This window comes from Siniperca chuatsi, linkage group LG13 (assembly GCF_020085105.1).
Source record: "Siniperca chuatsi isolate FFG_IHB_CAS linkage group LG13, ASM2008510v1, whole genome shotgun sequence".
NCBI classification, from domain to species: Eukaryota; Metazoa; Chordata; class Actinopteri; order Centrarchiformes; family Sinipercidae; genus Siniperca; species Siniperca chuatsi.
The window spans coordinates 3,800,992-3,815,970 of record NC_058054.1 but is presented as its reverse complement, the minus strand read 5'-3'; the positions used below and the strand labels follow the sequence as shown (position 1 = coordinate 3,815,970).

General features: G+C 40.1%; 1 protein-coding gene across 5 annotated transcripts in view; it reads right to left on the bottom strand.

The window, feature by feature from the left end:
• The window catches only part of dip2ca (disco-interacting protein 2 homolog Ca), a 234,798-nt gene that overhangs the window by 124,403 nt on the left and 95,416 nt on the right, over window positions 1-14,979 (bottom strand). Inside the window, exon 1 of one of the 5 annotated variants that reach the window (XM_044219311.1) lies at window positions 1,616-1,733. The exons of the other annotated variants lie outside the window; for them this stretch is intronic. Coding sequence (XP_044075246.1) covers window positions 1,616-1,622 — 7 coding nt within the window. The 5' untranslated portion in view covers window positions 1,623-1,733. Of the gene's footprint in view, window positions 1-1,615; window positions 1,734-14,979 lie in introns of those variants that run through there. 5 annotated transcript variants of the gene reach the window in all.

Genomic DNA, 14,979 nt, shown 5'->3' with positions numbered 1-14,979 from the left:
TAAGACTACTGCTGCTATCACCACCACCAATGCTACTACTTCTACTACCCTGTTGCTATTATTTCTAATACCTGTGTTGGAAGAAGTACTCAGATCTTTTGCTTAAGTAAAAGTACATAAATATTAGAATCTAAATAAACGTAAAGTACCAGAAGTACTCACTATGCAGAGTGGCCCATTTCAGAATGGGGCTTATATTTTGTTTTAATAATCTGAATCTGCAAAGTGATTAAAGCTGTCAAATAAATGTGGAGTGGAGTAAAATGTACAATATTTGCCTCTGAAATGTAGTGGAGTAAAAGTATAAAATAACATAATATACTGTAGAATTACTCAAGTAAAGTACAGGTACCTCAAAACTGTACTTAAGTACAGTACCTGACTAAATGTACTTAATTTCCACCACTGATTAATATTGTTGCTTTTTCTGCTACTATTTCTGATGTGACAACCACTAATACTAATGATACTAACCATACTGCTACTACTGACACCATTATTACTGCTGCTACAACTGCAACTTAAGTTTATTTATATAGCACCTATTTGGAACATATGTCTCAAAGTACTAAACAATAAAAAAACAAGATGTTAAGACAAAGGTAGTCACTTCCAAAGTTTAGGCCATACCTGCCAACACTCCCGTTTTTCCCAGGTTCTCCCGTATTTCAAGGCCATCTCCCGGCGGTCTCCCGTTTTGTTGTTTCTCCCGGGAAACTCCCATAATTTGCACGGCCCTCAGATTTCTGAATAATCGTCATACACGATTCCAAGTTTTGGATGTTTTTCTTAAGTCGTGTGCAAGGTTTAATAAACTGCAGGTAACCATAACAACAAAGCTTCACGCTAGATTATCAGCTCCCTGACCACAAATATATATATATTTTTAAATGGATGATGAGTTAAATATAGCTTGCCTTTTTTTTGTGAGCAGAGGAAGCATAAATGCCGCTAATGCTCTATAATATAGAAAATAATGCACCTGTTCTTCACCTGCACCTGGTCCTTTATTTTGTTGTATCAGCACACAGTTTTGTGCATTATCACAAATCACAATCTAATCTGTGTTTAGCCTATCCTGAAGCAGCTGCAAATCGTATTGGTGCAAAGCGTATCATGTAACGCACTTCCCGTTCATTTAATGGCAACAGAACCAGGGCCAGCAGAATTTGTCTCAAGTACAGCATGGCTCATCATATCACATCATCAACACCATATGTACACAGACACACAATAAACAGCGTTCACACACAGCAAGAAAAGCTGCAAGTAGCACATGGCACAGCACTCAGAACTACAATGGCATTATATATTACACACAATGTCTTTCTGTTACTACTAGCATTACTATCAATGATATTACTGTTAGTAAGTCATGGTACTAGTGATATGTTCAGTGTAGTTAGCAAAAGAAATGCTAATGTCATGCCAAAGTTAATTTAAAACTTTTGTAATATTGAATGTCATACTTACTCCTTCCATCCATCAATGAGAAAAGTGAAGCCAAAGAACTGTGAAACATTTATCCAATTAGGCAAATTAGATCAAAATCAGCTCTCTCACACACACACACACACACACACCTGAAAACACAGCATAGCGTTCTTCTACTCACCGAGCATAATGCTAACAGGCAGCAGGAATAACAAACTGACACAGCATTCAAACTCAGCTTCATGCTCCTCTCAGACGAGCCTCCGTCCTCCTCTGTGGTCCTCCCCACCGCTCAGTGTGTGAAAACACTGGTTGCTTATTCCCCATTGGCAGACACACACACACACACACACACACACACACACTCAATTAACATACACACACAAAGACAAGCAGCTTATTAGTTTCAAAGAGGAGCGGGTCAACCTCCTCTACACAGACAAAGGGCTAAAGGTGTCTACTGACATTTAGCTACTGATGCTGCCTTTGTTGTTAAGACACACACACACACACACACACACACACACACACACACACACACACACACACACACACACACACACACACACACACACTTTGCAGCAGCGGATTGGTTGGCAATTATTTTACCATTTATTTTCCTTTTTTAGTCTAGGAAGAAACTACTTTTCACCTCAGTTCAGTCTGTGTTTGTGTGTGAATACAAACAACAATCCCCCCCGCCTCCCCTCAGTTGGTACAGTCCAACCTGCCTGCCCAAACAGGCAGGCCCGGCGACATCAGCAAAACAAACAAATTGGTTTGTTTGTGGCCGACTTCACAGTGAGGTGAGAGAGGAAACACACACACTTCCCTCCGGGCTTGTCCTCATATCCCCAGCCTCCGACCCTCGGGATGTGTAACACCCATCTCTAGTGGTTACTATGGCGATAACTGCCAACAAAAGGGGCGCAATGTGGATTAAATTAATATTGCGATACTTGTCAGAGCGCTATCTCAAACCTATTTATTGATATTTACTGAAATATTCAGAAATACACTGTAAGACGTTAAACTAATGTTTCATTGAGCCACATGTTTTTCAGTTTCTTACTACAGAACAAAATGCTGTCTCACTGTGACAGATGGTGTTAAAATTTAAGTTAGTTTGGACAGTGAAACTGAGACAATGCTATCTTGATATGAGAGCTTTGTCACAATATGATTATATGGAGAGACAAACAATAATCACACAGCTCCTACTCACAAGAGTTCTTTAACATTTAGATTTACCCGATTCAAAGCTGTTTTTCAACTTGCTGAAACAACTAAAAATGAGTCTTGTTGAGTCTAACTTGAATGCAAAGCTGCTGAACCTCATGACCTTTCGGTGATGATGTTTACATTAACACTCCACAGACTGGATGACATACAGAAAAAAAAACAAAAAAAACAATATTAAATATAAAACCCTGGAATGTTGACCGATTTTGGATCTGGTCACAACCTCTTCACATCAGACTCAAATACATCTGTCATATCTTTGCATGCCTCTTTAAATTCCTTTCTACCCAGGGGATCCCTGTTGTGCTGCTTGTTGTAATGACAAACATTTCCTGATGGTCAAACACATGACAATATTCCCATGCTCAAATTAAAAACTGAGGCTGTAAGTCTGCCCACATTTATTCTAAAACTGGAGATCTAATTATCCAGGTATCAGGCACACATACACTCTGCTCAAAATGGTTGGAGAGCAATGTCAAATAATTCCCCAAATTTAAAATTCTGAAGCTCAGGGGAAGTCGACCATAATAAAAACGTCATCCTGCAGCAAAAGAAATCTTTCAGGGTGATTTAATTTCCTGCAGTTGAAGCAAAAACAGACGGTGAGGGATATATAGAGAGAGATAGATTGAGGTTTACAGCAGCGGTTCGTTCTCTGCACTCCCAAGAGGCAGTTGTCTCACAACGCCGGGCTTCAACAACCTGACCTACATGTCCGAGGAAAGTCCCCCTTCTACTTGGCCGTCTTGTGATTTGAGTGGATCGACTCGTGGTCGAGGATTTGGGTCACAGGGTCAGTTTTTCCAGCAGATCCCCCCCGGCTGTGTCATGTGTCTGTTACAGAAGATTACTACACGGTTCAGATTAAAAACACATTTCTGCTGCTCTTTGATGAGGCTTTTCACAGACTGGGACATGCATTAAGGGATGTTTAATAATCTCTGGTAATCACAGGAGTTTTTATGGATTTTTTTTATATAACATCATATTATCCTGCTGTGATATAATCTGTTCATCAGGGATAAATCAAATCAAATTATAAGTACATCAGAGGCTGATCAAAGAACTTTTCTGCAGCTGTTTTGGTGCGTCAATAAGTAAGACATAACCCATAACGGCGAGCCTTCTCTAACCTTACGTAACCAGACCTTAACCATAGATAGGGAAGGATTTCAATAAGCAGTTACATTTTGGATCTGGTTGGCGAAATACCCAGATTTGCTAAACACTAATAAACAGTCAGGTAACAGGATTTTTCTCTGACCGTAATGTTTGCCGGTTAAAATAACAAATATTGCTTGTGGCAGCTGTAGCTACTTATCGTTAATTTAGTAACTGCTAAAATGAATTTTTTTTACCGTTTTCCAGTTAATGCGCTCTCGGCAGGGCGGTGTCTGTCCTCAACCAAAGATCGCTTGTGAGGACAAAGTATACTGTGTGTTTTTGGAGTAATGACCCAGTTAAACTATTCATGTATATCATATCAGTGACTTAAACTTCTACACAATAGTTCTGCATCCGGACCTCAAGGATTTGTAGTAAAAACATATATTTTGCTCATTTATAGGTCGTAGCTGTGGGTTGTGAACATTGATTAGGGTCCTGAAGCGTTTTTGTCTTATCAGCCAACAAAAAGGTGATTATAGATCTAAATTGAAACTCTGTTTATTTATAACACGAGAAGCTTAACCTAATCAGATTTGATTGGGGATTCTAAAGGATTTGGATTTGATAAGCGTATCCAACTCTGGATTCAGATTTAATGAAATTGTATTGAATCTTGACACTAACAATAGACGTAGCAGATCATATGAGTTTTGTCATTTTATTTGGAGGACAAATATTCTAAAGACTGTTGAGTTGGTTTGTAAAGGAGCTGTGTGTGTGTGTGTGTGTGTGTGTGTGTGTGTTACCAATAGACTAGATCCTGTAGCCAGTAAAAATTTGCCTGCTGTAATGATTCCCAAAATAGAACAGAAAGACATAAGATAGATAGACAGATGGTGTAATAAAGTCTCCACTTAAAAGTTAAAATTTGGAAATATTATTTTCATCAGTCAGTATTTTTCATACAACAACAATATACAGAAGATGAAGAATACTAAATGTTTTGGATGAACAGTGAGTGTGTGTGTGTGTGTGTGTGTCTCACCAACAGACCAGATCCTGCAACCAGTAGAAATTTGCCTACAGAAGAGATTCTCAAAATAGAACAAGATAACCTTTGATACTCAATACTGCTGCAGTCCCACTGAACCAACACACACACACACACACACACACACACACACACACACACACACAGCTCTGACAAACACATAAATCACACAAACTGCACCTCTGTCTCGTCTTTTTTGACATGACAGTTTGTCCGCAGTATTAGTACCAAAGCAGTGAAACAGAATGCCAACTCTTCACTTGACTGTAGCAGACCTTGACCTTTGACCTCCCAATGGAGGGGTGCGGGTCAAGAGAAAACTATAAATGTCTCCTTTAGGGATCTAAAAACTGTAGTTTGTGGTTTTCTTGAAATGTCCGTCAGGTACTCTGAGGCAACCTAGCAGAAAATCGGGGAAACAACTGGAGTTCCTCAGAAGTTTGATGAGATTCTGAGTAATCACTTTCACCCTTTGATCAAGCATTTCTGTCATGAGAGAAGTATGTTATAAGACGACAGGTGAAGAAGACACGAGGAACAAAAGAGAGATACTGACCAAAAACTCCAATAAACAAAACTTCATACAACAGTTTACATTTCAAGTCTTTTAACCCAGGACTTAAATCAACATGGGACGGTGCTGAAAGGACAAAAGACCTCCAGTTCACCCTCTGTTGAATCCATCATGGAGTCTAAACCTCCTCAGTCACACTCGGCCAGCTTCTAATGGGCCGTAGATACATAGTACTGCAGGTCTGCTGAGAGAGGACCAGATGAGTGAAGGAACAAAAGAAGTTAGGACGGATGGAAGAGGGGCTGAAGGAAAACATGTTGAGGTTGAGCGCTGAGGTCTTTCCTGGTGAATTTCTACTGTTATTAACATGTTTGAACATTTGTGGCATTTAGAAATGAACATTTATATATATTCCTTGCAATGGGTTCTCCTTATCAAAGCTAGGCAGTTAGCTACAAGTGTGAAGTTTTGCCACTTTAAAACTGCGATGAAAACACAAAATGCAAACAGAAATCTTAATCAAACTAATGCACACTGCACTGACACCCATGTTAGGCTGAGTCATGTAGTTGGTGGTTACCAGCTCTACTAGCTAACAACTAAGAGAGTCCTTTTGCAGCAAATAAATACAGTACCTATTGCCTAGCACCCTATATGTGGTAAAACGAGGTACGTAAAGACAAATATTGTCCAAGGCAACAACATGAGAAGATAGATGAGAACAGAAGCAATTGTTCTCAACCCTGCTTCAAATATAAAACACAGTTTTTACACACGAAGCAGGAGCAGAAGAAGCTACTTGTCAGGCCGCTGATGGTGCTATTGTTATTCACGTATTGTTTGTATTTTTATTTTTGAAGGTTAGATTAGGTTTGAAGGTGCAGACTTAATTTGTCAAATTTGTTGAATTACCGCATGCCATGTTGACGTGAGATCAAAATGTCCAACTGTATCTTGAAAACAATGAGAAACTGACCAGGAATCCAAACTTCCACAACTACTCATCTGTGTGTTTTCTGGTGCAAAGTTGGAATAAATTTTCCAAAATGTCTGCCATGCATAATTCCATTGCATTTTTCATTTGCATTTACTTTTTTCTGTGATTTTGACTGCATTTTGCTCGGGCATTTTTAATAATTGTTAATAAACAATTATTTTCTGTCTCGATGCTGCTTCCTTGGCCAAAAAGAACAAATTTATTAACTTAGACGCACTGCTGTAAATGAAGATTAAATAGGCCTTCACTTGCTGTAGGCAGATTTAAGAACATTTTTAAGTCTTTATTAATGCATTTGTCAACAACTATAATTTCTGCTATGAAACCTTCATACTTAATAACAAATAATCCTAAATATGTCTTCGGTAGTTTGGTTTACACATGTTAACATGTCAATGATTTGTACACATTTATAAACTACTGATAAATGCTTTATAACACACTGTCAAATTGTTACATTTTTTGTTGTGATACTTTATTGGTCACCCGACTTTCTCTTGCACCACTCCACAGGGAGGTCAGAGGTCAGCAACAGAGCAAAAGCCCAGAAGCTAGCAAGGATCCAGTTTCTCGCACATTTGATGCTTCAGCAGGGCAGATATTGGCGGGAAAGTGGGCAGTGAAAGTAAAATCCACCATGTCCAGATAAAAGATCAGCTCTTTTCTCCCTCCTAACCTGCCTCTTCCTCCATGCTGCCCTTTCCCCTTCCTAAATGATGACAAATAATCTCTAAATCCATCATCAGCCGTCTACAATAAAGAAAGAAACCACTTGAAAGCTCTTTAGGTGAAAAAAGATTAAAGATATAATCCAATACAAGCTGGCATGTGAGAAGGTATGCACCCCATCGCAGTAAAGAGCCGATAGAGATCACTTCAGCGCAGACCTCTACCAGTCGATAACCTACAAAGTGCAGTGTTATCAGGGGAGCCTGGTGCATTTCACATGCCTTCAAACAAAAGCTGCTTAAGAGAAAATGAAAATGGGGGTTTAATGCCCTGTAAGACTATTGGGTTTGGGCTGGAGTGAGTGTGTGTGAGTTTGTGTGTGGAAGCCTTATCAAACCCTGCTAAAAGCTACTTAGAGGGAACCCACAGGAGCGACCACACAGACTCAAAATAGACGCACACTTCCCAAAATGCACCATGTGTGAATGGAGCCCACACGCTCTCGTCTGGGTCATTTAGAGGAATATGATGCAAGTTAGTGCAATTTGCTACTGAAGGAGCTAAAAGGTTGGGTTTAATATGTTTTAAATATCTGCCAAGAAATCTGACTGGTTGTTTGTGTGCCAAAAACACCAACAACAACCTTTTAACAGGTTTTCTTATTTTCCCTGCAACAAAAAGGTTATCTTTCTGCCTTGGGTTAGTTTGGCTCTCTGCCTGTCTGCCTGGAGAATATCTCAAAAAACAGATTCCTGTGAAATCTGGCAGAAGGATAGGTGAGCAACTAATCCATTTTGGACTCAATTCAATCTTGGGTTGGGATTTCCACCATATGGCAATTATAGTTTTCAGCCCAAACCATCTAAACAACACTATATAAACGTGGTCACCTGTTATCACATAACCACACTTAGGTCACACAAGAAACCACTGAGAAAGACCACAAGATGTGTGTAAAAGCTCTGGAAAAAGCAAGTAAATGCTGTGAGTTAAGATTTCTTTGTCAAAGACACTATGTAATTCTTTCTGAACAGTAATGACAGGGTTATTTAAAATTTAATTCCCCTTTATTTCCCGAGATTTGTTGTTTTATTAACACTAACAATATACATTAATCATTAGCTTATCTGAGGGAGGTATCTGGGTGGGCTGAAAATGGCTGTTTGGTTTTCTGATTAATTGACTGTAAAAGAACTATACATTGACAGGGGTTAGATCCAAAAGGAGGCAGCAATGTAACTAGGATGCCAGCTGCTGAAGACCTGCCCCACTGAGAAAGTGGAACGGGTTGGTAGTGAAGTACAGTGTGTTTACTTTTCTTTTTTTTTTTAACTTCTGTCATAAAATCACTGAAATATTTATCTGTTACATGCTAAAATGCACTGTAAGAGTAGAACAACTACAGAAGAGTAAGACCATTAAGTCTGATTAGTAATGTGAGTAATATCTATTTAAAGCTTGCTAGCATTAGCCACCATAAGCTACCGATCCAAACCCCCTGCTCTATATTACCTCCTCACAGCTCAGAATCTCTGCTGGGAGTAGTGTGTTAAATTATTTATTGGTGATGGGAAGAACTTTTTAAGAACATACTGGTTCAGTATGTTGACTATGCTGCAGAAGTGGTTTAAGATGTTTCTTTGGATGTAGTGTATGAGTGGCTACGTCCAAACTTGAAGCCACTGAGGGGTTGTATAGACACGTCTGGAGTAACAATGTGTAATGCATTTCTAGTGAAATTAACAGTCTGAACTTTCCCTATTTAGTTTTTCTTGACGTATTTATTGATAACTTCAATTACTGCTGCAGGAATCGGTTGATGCTGTCGACAAAATTCTCCACGAAGCCAAAACATCTTTACAGATAGCCTACTTTACAGTTGCATTTTCCTGCAGAGACAATTTAAAAGCCGTTCCTCTGGCAACACCCGACACCTACTCGGAAGCTCCTTCCTATATTGACTGCAGAAGACAACAACGACCCAGTGTACAGTGAACCACATGAACTTACAAACCTTTCAAAAGCCACCTTTCAAGCCAACGGGCAATGAGTAAATGATACTCAAAAGATGGAAGTAATTTTTTAAACTGAAAAAACAGAAACTACAGCAAGCACATTTACAATGCCCAAAAATAAAACTGACTTTAAACCGAAGTGACGGGAGTGATGTCTTTGGGTGTGACATCAGTGTTGGCAGTTTGGTTTTTTTTTTGCTCTTCAGTGCCTGAGAGTTTATCCTTGAGGTAAAAGACTGAAAGACTTTGGACAGAGGAAGTGAAAAGATGCCTTCTCCACTGCCTAAAAAAAACCCCTCATCTTTGAGCAAAACACTTGAACTCCTGATTGCTTTGGCAGACATGTTAAGCTGGCTGACAGACAGCTGTTGTATTGGGCAGCTCCCAGATGTGTATATCTATACTGTATGACTGTGAGGCTGAATAACAGCATGAATGTTCAGCATAAATCAAGAGTATTAGAGAGAAAAAAAAGCTTTTTGTAATTTAATTGTAATTTTACAATTCCTAAGAGTCACTACTAAACTAAAAACACCAACAGGTACCCGTTCCTATGTATATGCATCACATCCTTCTTTTTACTGCGTCCACAGCCAAAAGACAAAGCTTCCTCCTTAATTCAATTACATCCGCCAGCTGCAATCTGGAGAAAAGGAGTAGGAAGAAGAGGAGGAGGAAGTTGTGACCCAGACTTTGGCTCTCAGTGTAGCTGACTGTGATCTCAGGAGGGAACAGAGCGGCTGAGCAGCTGCGTTAGCCAGGAAACATACAACACAGCACAGAGAGGTGCACTGCAGCAGCTACAGCCTTCTCTCATTGGGTATATTTGACGCTTGAGTTTGATGTTTAGTCCCAGTGGTAACAGAGGCAACATAATTAAGAGTTAGCCTGTTGAACCCTTGGCTGTTTCTTTCTTGATTATCACTTGAGCATCACTGTTTGTTTTACACTATTTGAGTTTTTGGCTGTATGTTTTTAATATATCCCAAATATCTATATGAACGGTTAGAGGAGAGTGTCAGTGTAGAGGGTAGAGGTCTTCATGTGTCCGATATTATGGACCCAATCCAAAAAAGACTCATGGAAAACCTACCTGATACACATGAATTCATTATCAAAAAATAAAGAGACCAGATTATAAGCAAGCAGAGGACAGGCAGAAGTGGTCCAAAACAGACTAGAGGATCCAAAATGCTGTCGGCCTGAACAAACATTACAAGGAGAAAGACCACCAACTCGGGCAGCAGCATGATGCTCCACTTGTATCCATTTGAGTTTAGACTGAATATAATTCGGACCCAACTGGGTCCTGGGTCGGGTCTCAGTGACTAGGAACCAAATGGACCCATGGAGATTTATATTCTAGGGATGTATCGTAGAAAAGGTTTCAGTCGTAGTCATCTGGACACTGTTTTCAGAATCAAGACGTTTCGGCTCCCATCCGGAAGTCATTCTCAATTGTGAAAAAAGTTTTTCACAATTTTTTAATTTTTTCACACTGCCTTTTCTGACAGTGTCCAGATGACGACGACTGAAACCTTTTCTACGATAGAACACTCCTGGACGAATGAGGGACTACACCGTCTTATTCTAGGGATGTACTGTATGATAGGAAAATGCAGGCTTAAGAAAAAAGCCAATATTCATGGACTGGACATCAGGGAAAGTTCCTCTGATTCCAGCAATATGGGTCTTCTCATTTGGAGTTATGACTGAGAAGAACGGGAGCTATTTTTGATGCAAAATTTTGATGCCAATCAGGTGCTATGAGTTTAGGAAACCAAAGTTTAGAAGTTCAAATATCTAGAACTGGTCAGAAAATGTGGGTGTGGAAAGAGACTATTGAGACTCTCAGCAGTTACCGTCCCTTAATAGAGCCTTTTAAGTATAAACAGAACCCCATTTGCTCCAGTAAAGAAGCTCAGTGGCCACCAGCAGACGACGAGTGGTCGTGTAAATGTGTGAGCTATGAAGCAGGGCGTTGCTGTAAAAGAACATGTGCGCTCAGTTAGCTTTCACTGGATAAACAAAGCTTCAATAAGTAGGAGGTTAAACCAAGCATAAGCCCTTTAGCAGGGGTTGTGCTAATGGTTAGAAAACTGAGCTTGTGAGACGATTATTGCCAGTTTTCTTCCATTATATCTGTTTTGGTTTTTACTGTGAATACTTGGGTTGAAAACATCACTGTCTGCAAACACAATTCAGCGTCACATAAACTCTTCTGCTGTGGCTTAGCTACAGTGCATTTAATTCCAGCAGATTACATACAGTACAAACACACGCACACACTGATGAGTACATAATCCAGTGGCTGTGTAAAACCATCACACAATATTAGCCTTTCACACCCAGATCCCAGATATGACGGGCTTCTCCCCACTGCTCGCTGGAAATAAAGTATCTCGAGCCAGAAATCACAGGGCTAATGCCATGCTGCTCACTGCCAAAAGGCATTCTGGGTAGTAATATGAACTGGGACTCTTCCTGTCACTTGTCTTTGTGAGCCATCAGAGAAAGACTTTTATTTTGCCTTTATGCTTAATTCATTACATTTAGAAGTGGAAAATAATTGCAAATCTGGCACCTAGATCAAAGTTAATGTTAAGTTTTGGGTATGATTGCCCAATAAAATACAGGAAGAAAGAGCTGTTGATGTTACTTGATTGGATGGTGTGCACACTGCATCGCCGCACTGTCCTTGGTTTAAACCATAGACTGTATAAAAGAAGTGGACGTAGCCACCGTGACGTCACCCACTGGTTTGTGGACTACCATTTTGAAGCCTTGAGTTTGGTATTTTGGCCGTCACCATCTTGTTTTTTTGGAACAAGAAGTTATCGTATTTGGACAAGAGAGTGGAGCTGGGGAGGGATATGCATTGCTATGTTTCTATCCACGCCCCAAAGCATAACCTGCTTTATCGTCTATTTTACTCTAAATGGGACCAGAATTTACAAAATGAACATCATGCTGTATTGAAGAAGACTTGAAACTAGCAATTGAGACCATAAACGCATCAGGAGCATGTTTACTGAGGTAATAAATCAAGTGAGAAGTAGGGTCAGTTTCTCATTAAGTTTCATACAAACTGACTTCGTTTTGCAACCAGTGGAGTCGCCCCCTGCTGGCCATTAGAAAGAATGCAGGTTTAAAGGCAGTTTCGCATTGGCTTCACTTTTCAGACCCGGAGGTTGCCGCTTGGTTTAAACTTGATCTACAGTTTTTGTGGAACTTCATTCCTCTATGTTTTTCTTTTTCCTCTCCAATAAAACTTTACAACAAACAAAAGACAAACATCCCAAAATAATCTATGAAAAATGGATAAAATATACAAAAAATGACCATTTTGTGCTTAACAAAAGTATTTTTTGCTGGGCTTTTGTACTGTGTTGCAGTGAGAACTGATCTGGTGATTTGCAGATTATAGTTGGTCTGTGCTCCTAGGTTAAAACCAGGCTAAGATGTTTTTTTTGGCAAAACTGTTTTCAAGGCTCCAAGATTGAACTCATTCACTCAAATTTGGTCCAGTTTTAACCCAGATGTCTCGACACCTTTTCATTAGGAAATCCCCAAGCCAATGCTGATTGGGTATAACTCTTATATACTACTCACTGTATTCCTCAGTAGTATGTGTTCAACTGCAAACCATTGCAACTGAAATGTAGTCAACTAGAGTTAGTTGTAACCTTGATGTCTAAAATGCAGTCATTTTTTGATAAAATTTCAATCTAACTTTTTAAACTAGATGTCTTGACATCTTTTGACTTGTAAATCAGTTCTTTCCTGACCTGTTTAGAGATGAGAGGTTTTCACATTAAACAGTTTGCAGCTGTGATGCTACTGAAGCCATTTTATCCAAAGCAGTGCCACAAACTGTGACTTGCCTGCTTGTTAGCGCTCCAACAAGCCTGAAGTTAGCAAAACTTTACTTGCATTTTATTCCAGTTGACAGATGGAGCCTGAGAAAGTCGACCAGCGCACCCTTCAATCCTCCAGGACCTAACGACTAGTAATGACTTTCTCTCTAAAATATCCCGGCCCTCTCTCGCCTGGCATGGTGAGAGCAGCAGAGGTACTTCCATGTGCTGCCGAGAGTCAGCTGCAGTGCTGCTTGGCAAGGCACTCGCGTTCCCCTGGAGCTCCACCCAGCAGTCCCGAGCAGTCCGACCAAGAGGAAATACCAGCGTGCGCTGCTAAAACAATGTGGTTTTAATCTGACAGGAGTGAGGGCCTTTAAAACTGCAACTTAGTTTCTCCCTCAGTCTCTCAGGAGCTTTTTTTCCCTCTCTCTCACTGCTTTGTACAAGAAAACACTTTCACTCCTGAGGTTTAGTCAGCATAAGATTGTTCTTTCCCTTCTTTCTCATCTCCCTCCCTGCCTCTTCAGGTCGTCATGCGACTGTCGCTAATGGACTCCTACACAGTGCGACGTGTGGAAGACCGCTGAAGTGTGGGAACACAGAAACTCCCTTAACCTTGATGCCTCGCTATTCACACTTCAGGCCTCAGCCCAAATCAAACATGGCTACAACCATTAATATTATAGACCACCGGAAAAGAAGAAAGCCTCGCGTCGGGCTCAGAGTGTGGTACAACGGCAGCTGAGAGGAGATCAAAGTGGGCAGATGATTAAAAAACACGACTGAAGGACACGTTAGACGTCTTTTCCTGTCAGTTTTGAATCTGTTTTTGTTGAATAATTGGGTTTGCTGAGACGTCACACTGACCTTCCTAAGACTTGAGAGCCTTCTCGAGAAGAGACGTGTGAACTTTGGTTTAAAAGAGTTTTCTTTTCCACTCCTCACCACAGCATAATAAGTGAGGGTGGTGGCAGAGTTCTCCATCATTTTATGGCTCAAGGAGAAGCTGTCTGGGTGGAAGACTTTCTTTTTCTTTCAAAATGTCATCTTCCATAAACAGAAATCACAATGACACTGAGAAAGCAGCGAAATATTCCCCCGACTCCCACACATTTCCCCTCTACAACTCAACCTACTGTATATCCCACTTAATACTGAAGCTATGAAGGAAAAATGTTCTCATTTCCTACAGTTCGGAGCAGATGTAAAGCAGCAGAAATGTGAAATACAAGGGCGTTACAACTAAAACAGCCTGACCACATGAACTAGGTGTGAAACAGCAGCTCTGGTTTACTCAAAGTGAGTTTGAAAGTTGGCTAGCAGGGTGAGCTGATGGTGAATATGATAAAATAATAAGATCTTGTAAAGGGAAAGTAATTCTTCTGCTAATTGTCAAACCACAGGTGTGAAACCTGCCATAAGTCCCAAATTGATTAACAGTTTTTCAATACAAAATCTGACACTAGGGAGATAAACCTAAATCCTATGTATTTGTTTTCATCAGTAAAACAAACCCCTAATTTTTCATCATTAATCATTTATCATCATCATCTTTAATATTTTATGATGGAGAAGATAACTTGTATCTCACTGCACCTTGTTGCCATGGCTGATGGTGTTTATCTTTACTCTCTTTATTTTTACATGTGTAATTTAGTATTGTTACCATGCCACACAATCAGTACCTCATCTGGAACAAATCAGGAGAAAAACTTAAAATAGTTCAACATAGTTTGAATGTTTAAGGAGTTACAGCATTTGAAGTGGTACAAAATAAAGCTCCGTGTCCTTCAACAACGGCTGAAGCTGGACGTCATCCTGCAACCCTGAATTCCTGAGACTGGATCCTGGCCACGATATTGGGAGCCCAGAAGTCTTAGCTGTGCCTCAGTTATGCCAGCAGGTTACACACACACACACACACACACACACACACATATATATATATACACACAGCTGGTGTATAACCACCTCTGGTGACCCCAATCGTTCCAACTGTGCAGATTGAGTTTCCACAGCATCTGTGCCGGCCACATGTGTGTATCTAACATGGCTAATATGGCTAATCCCCCGGCCCACAGACACAC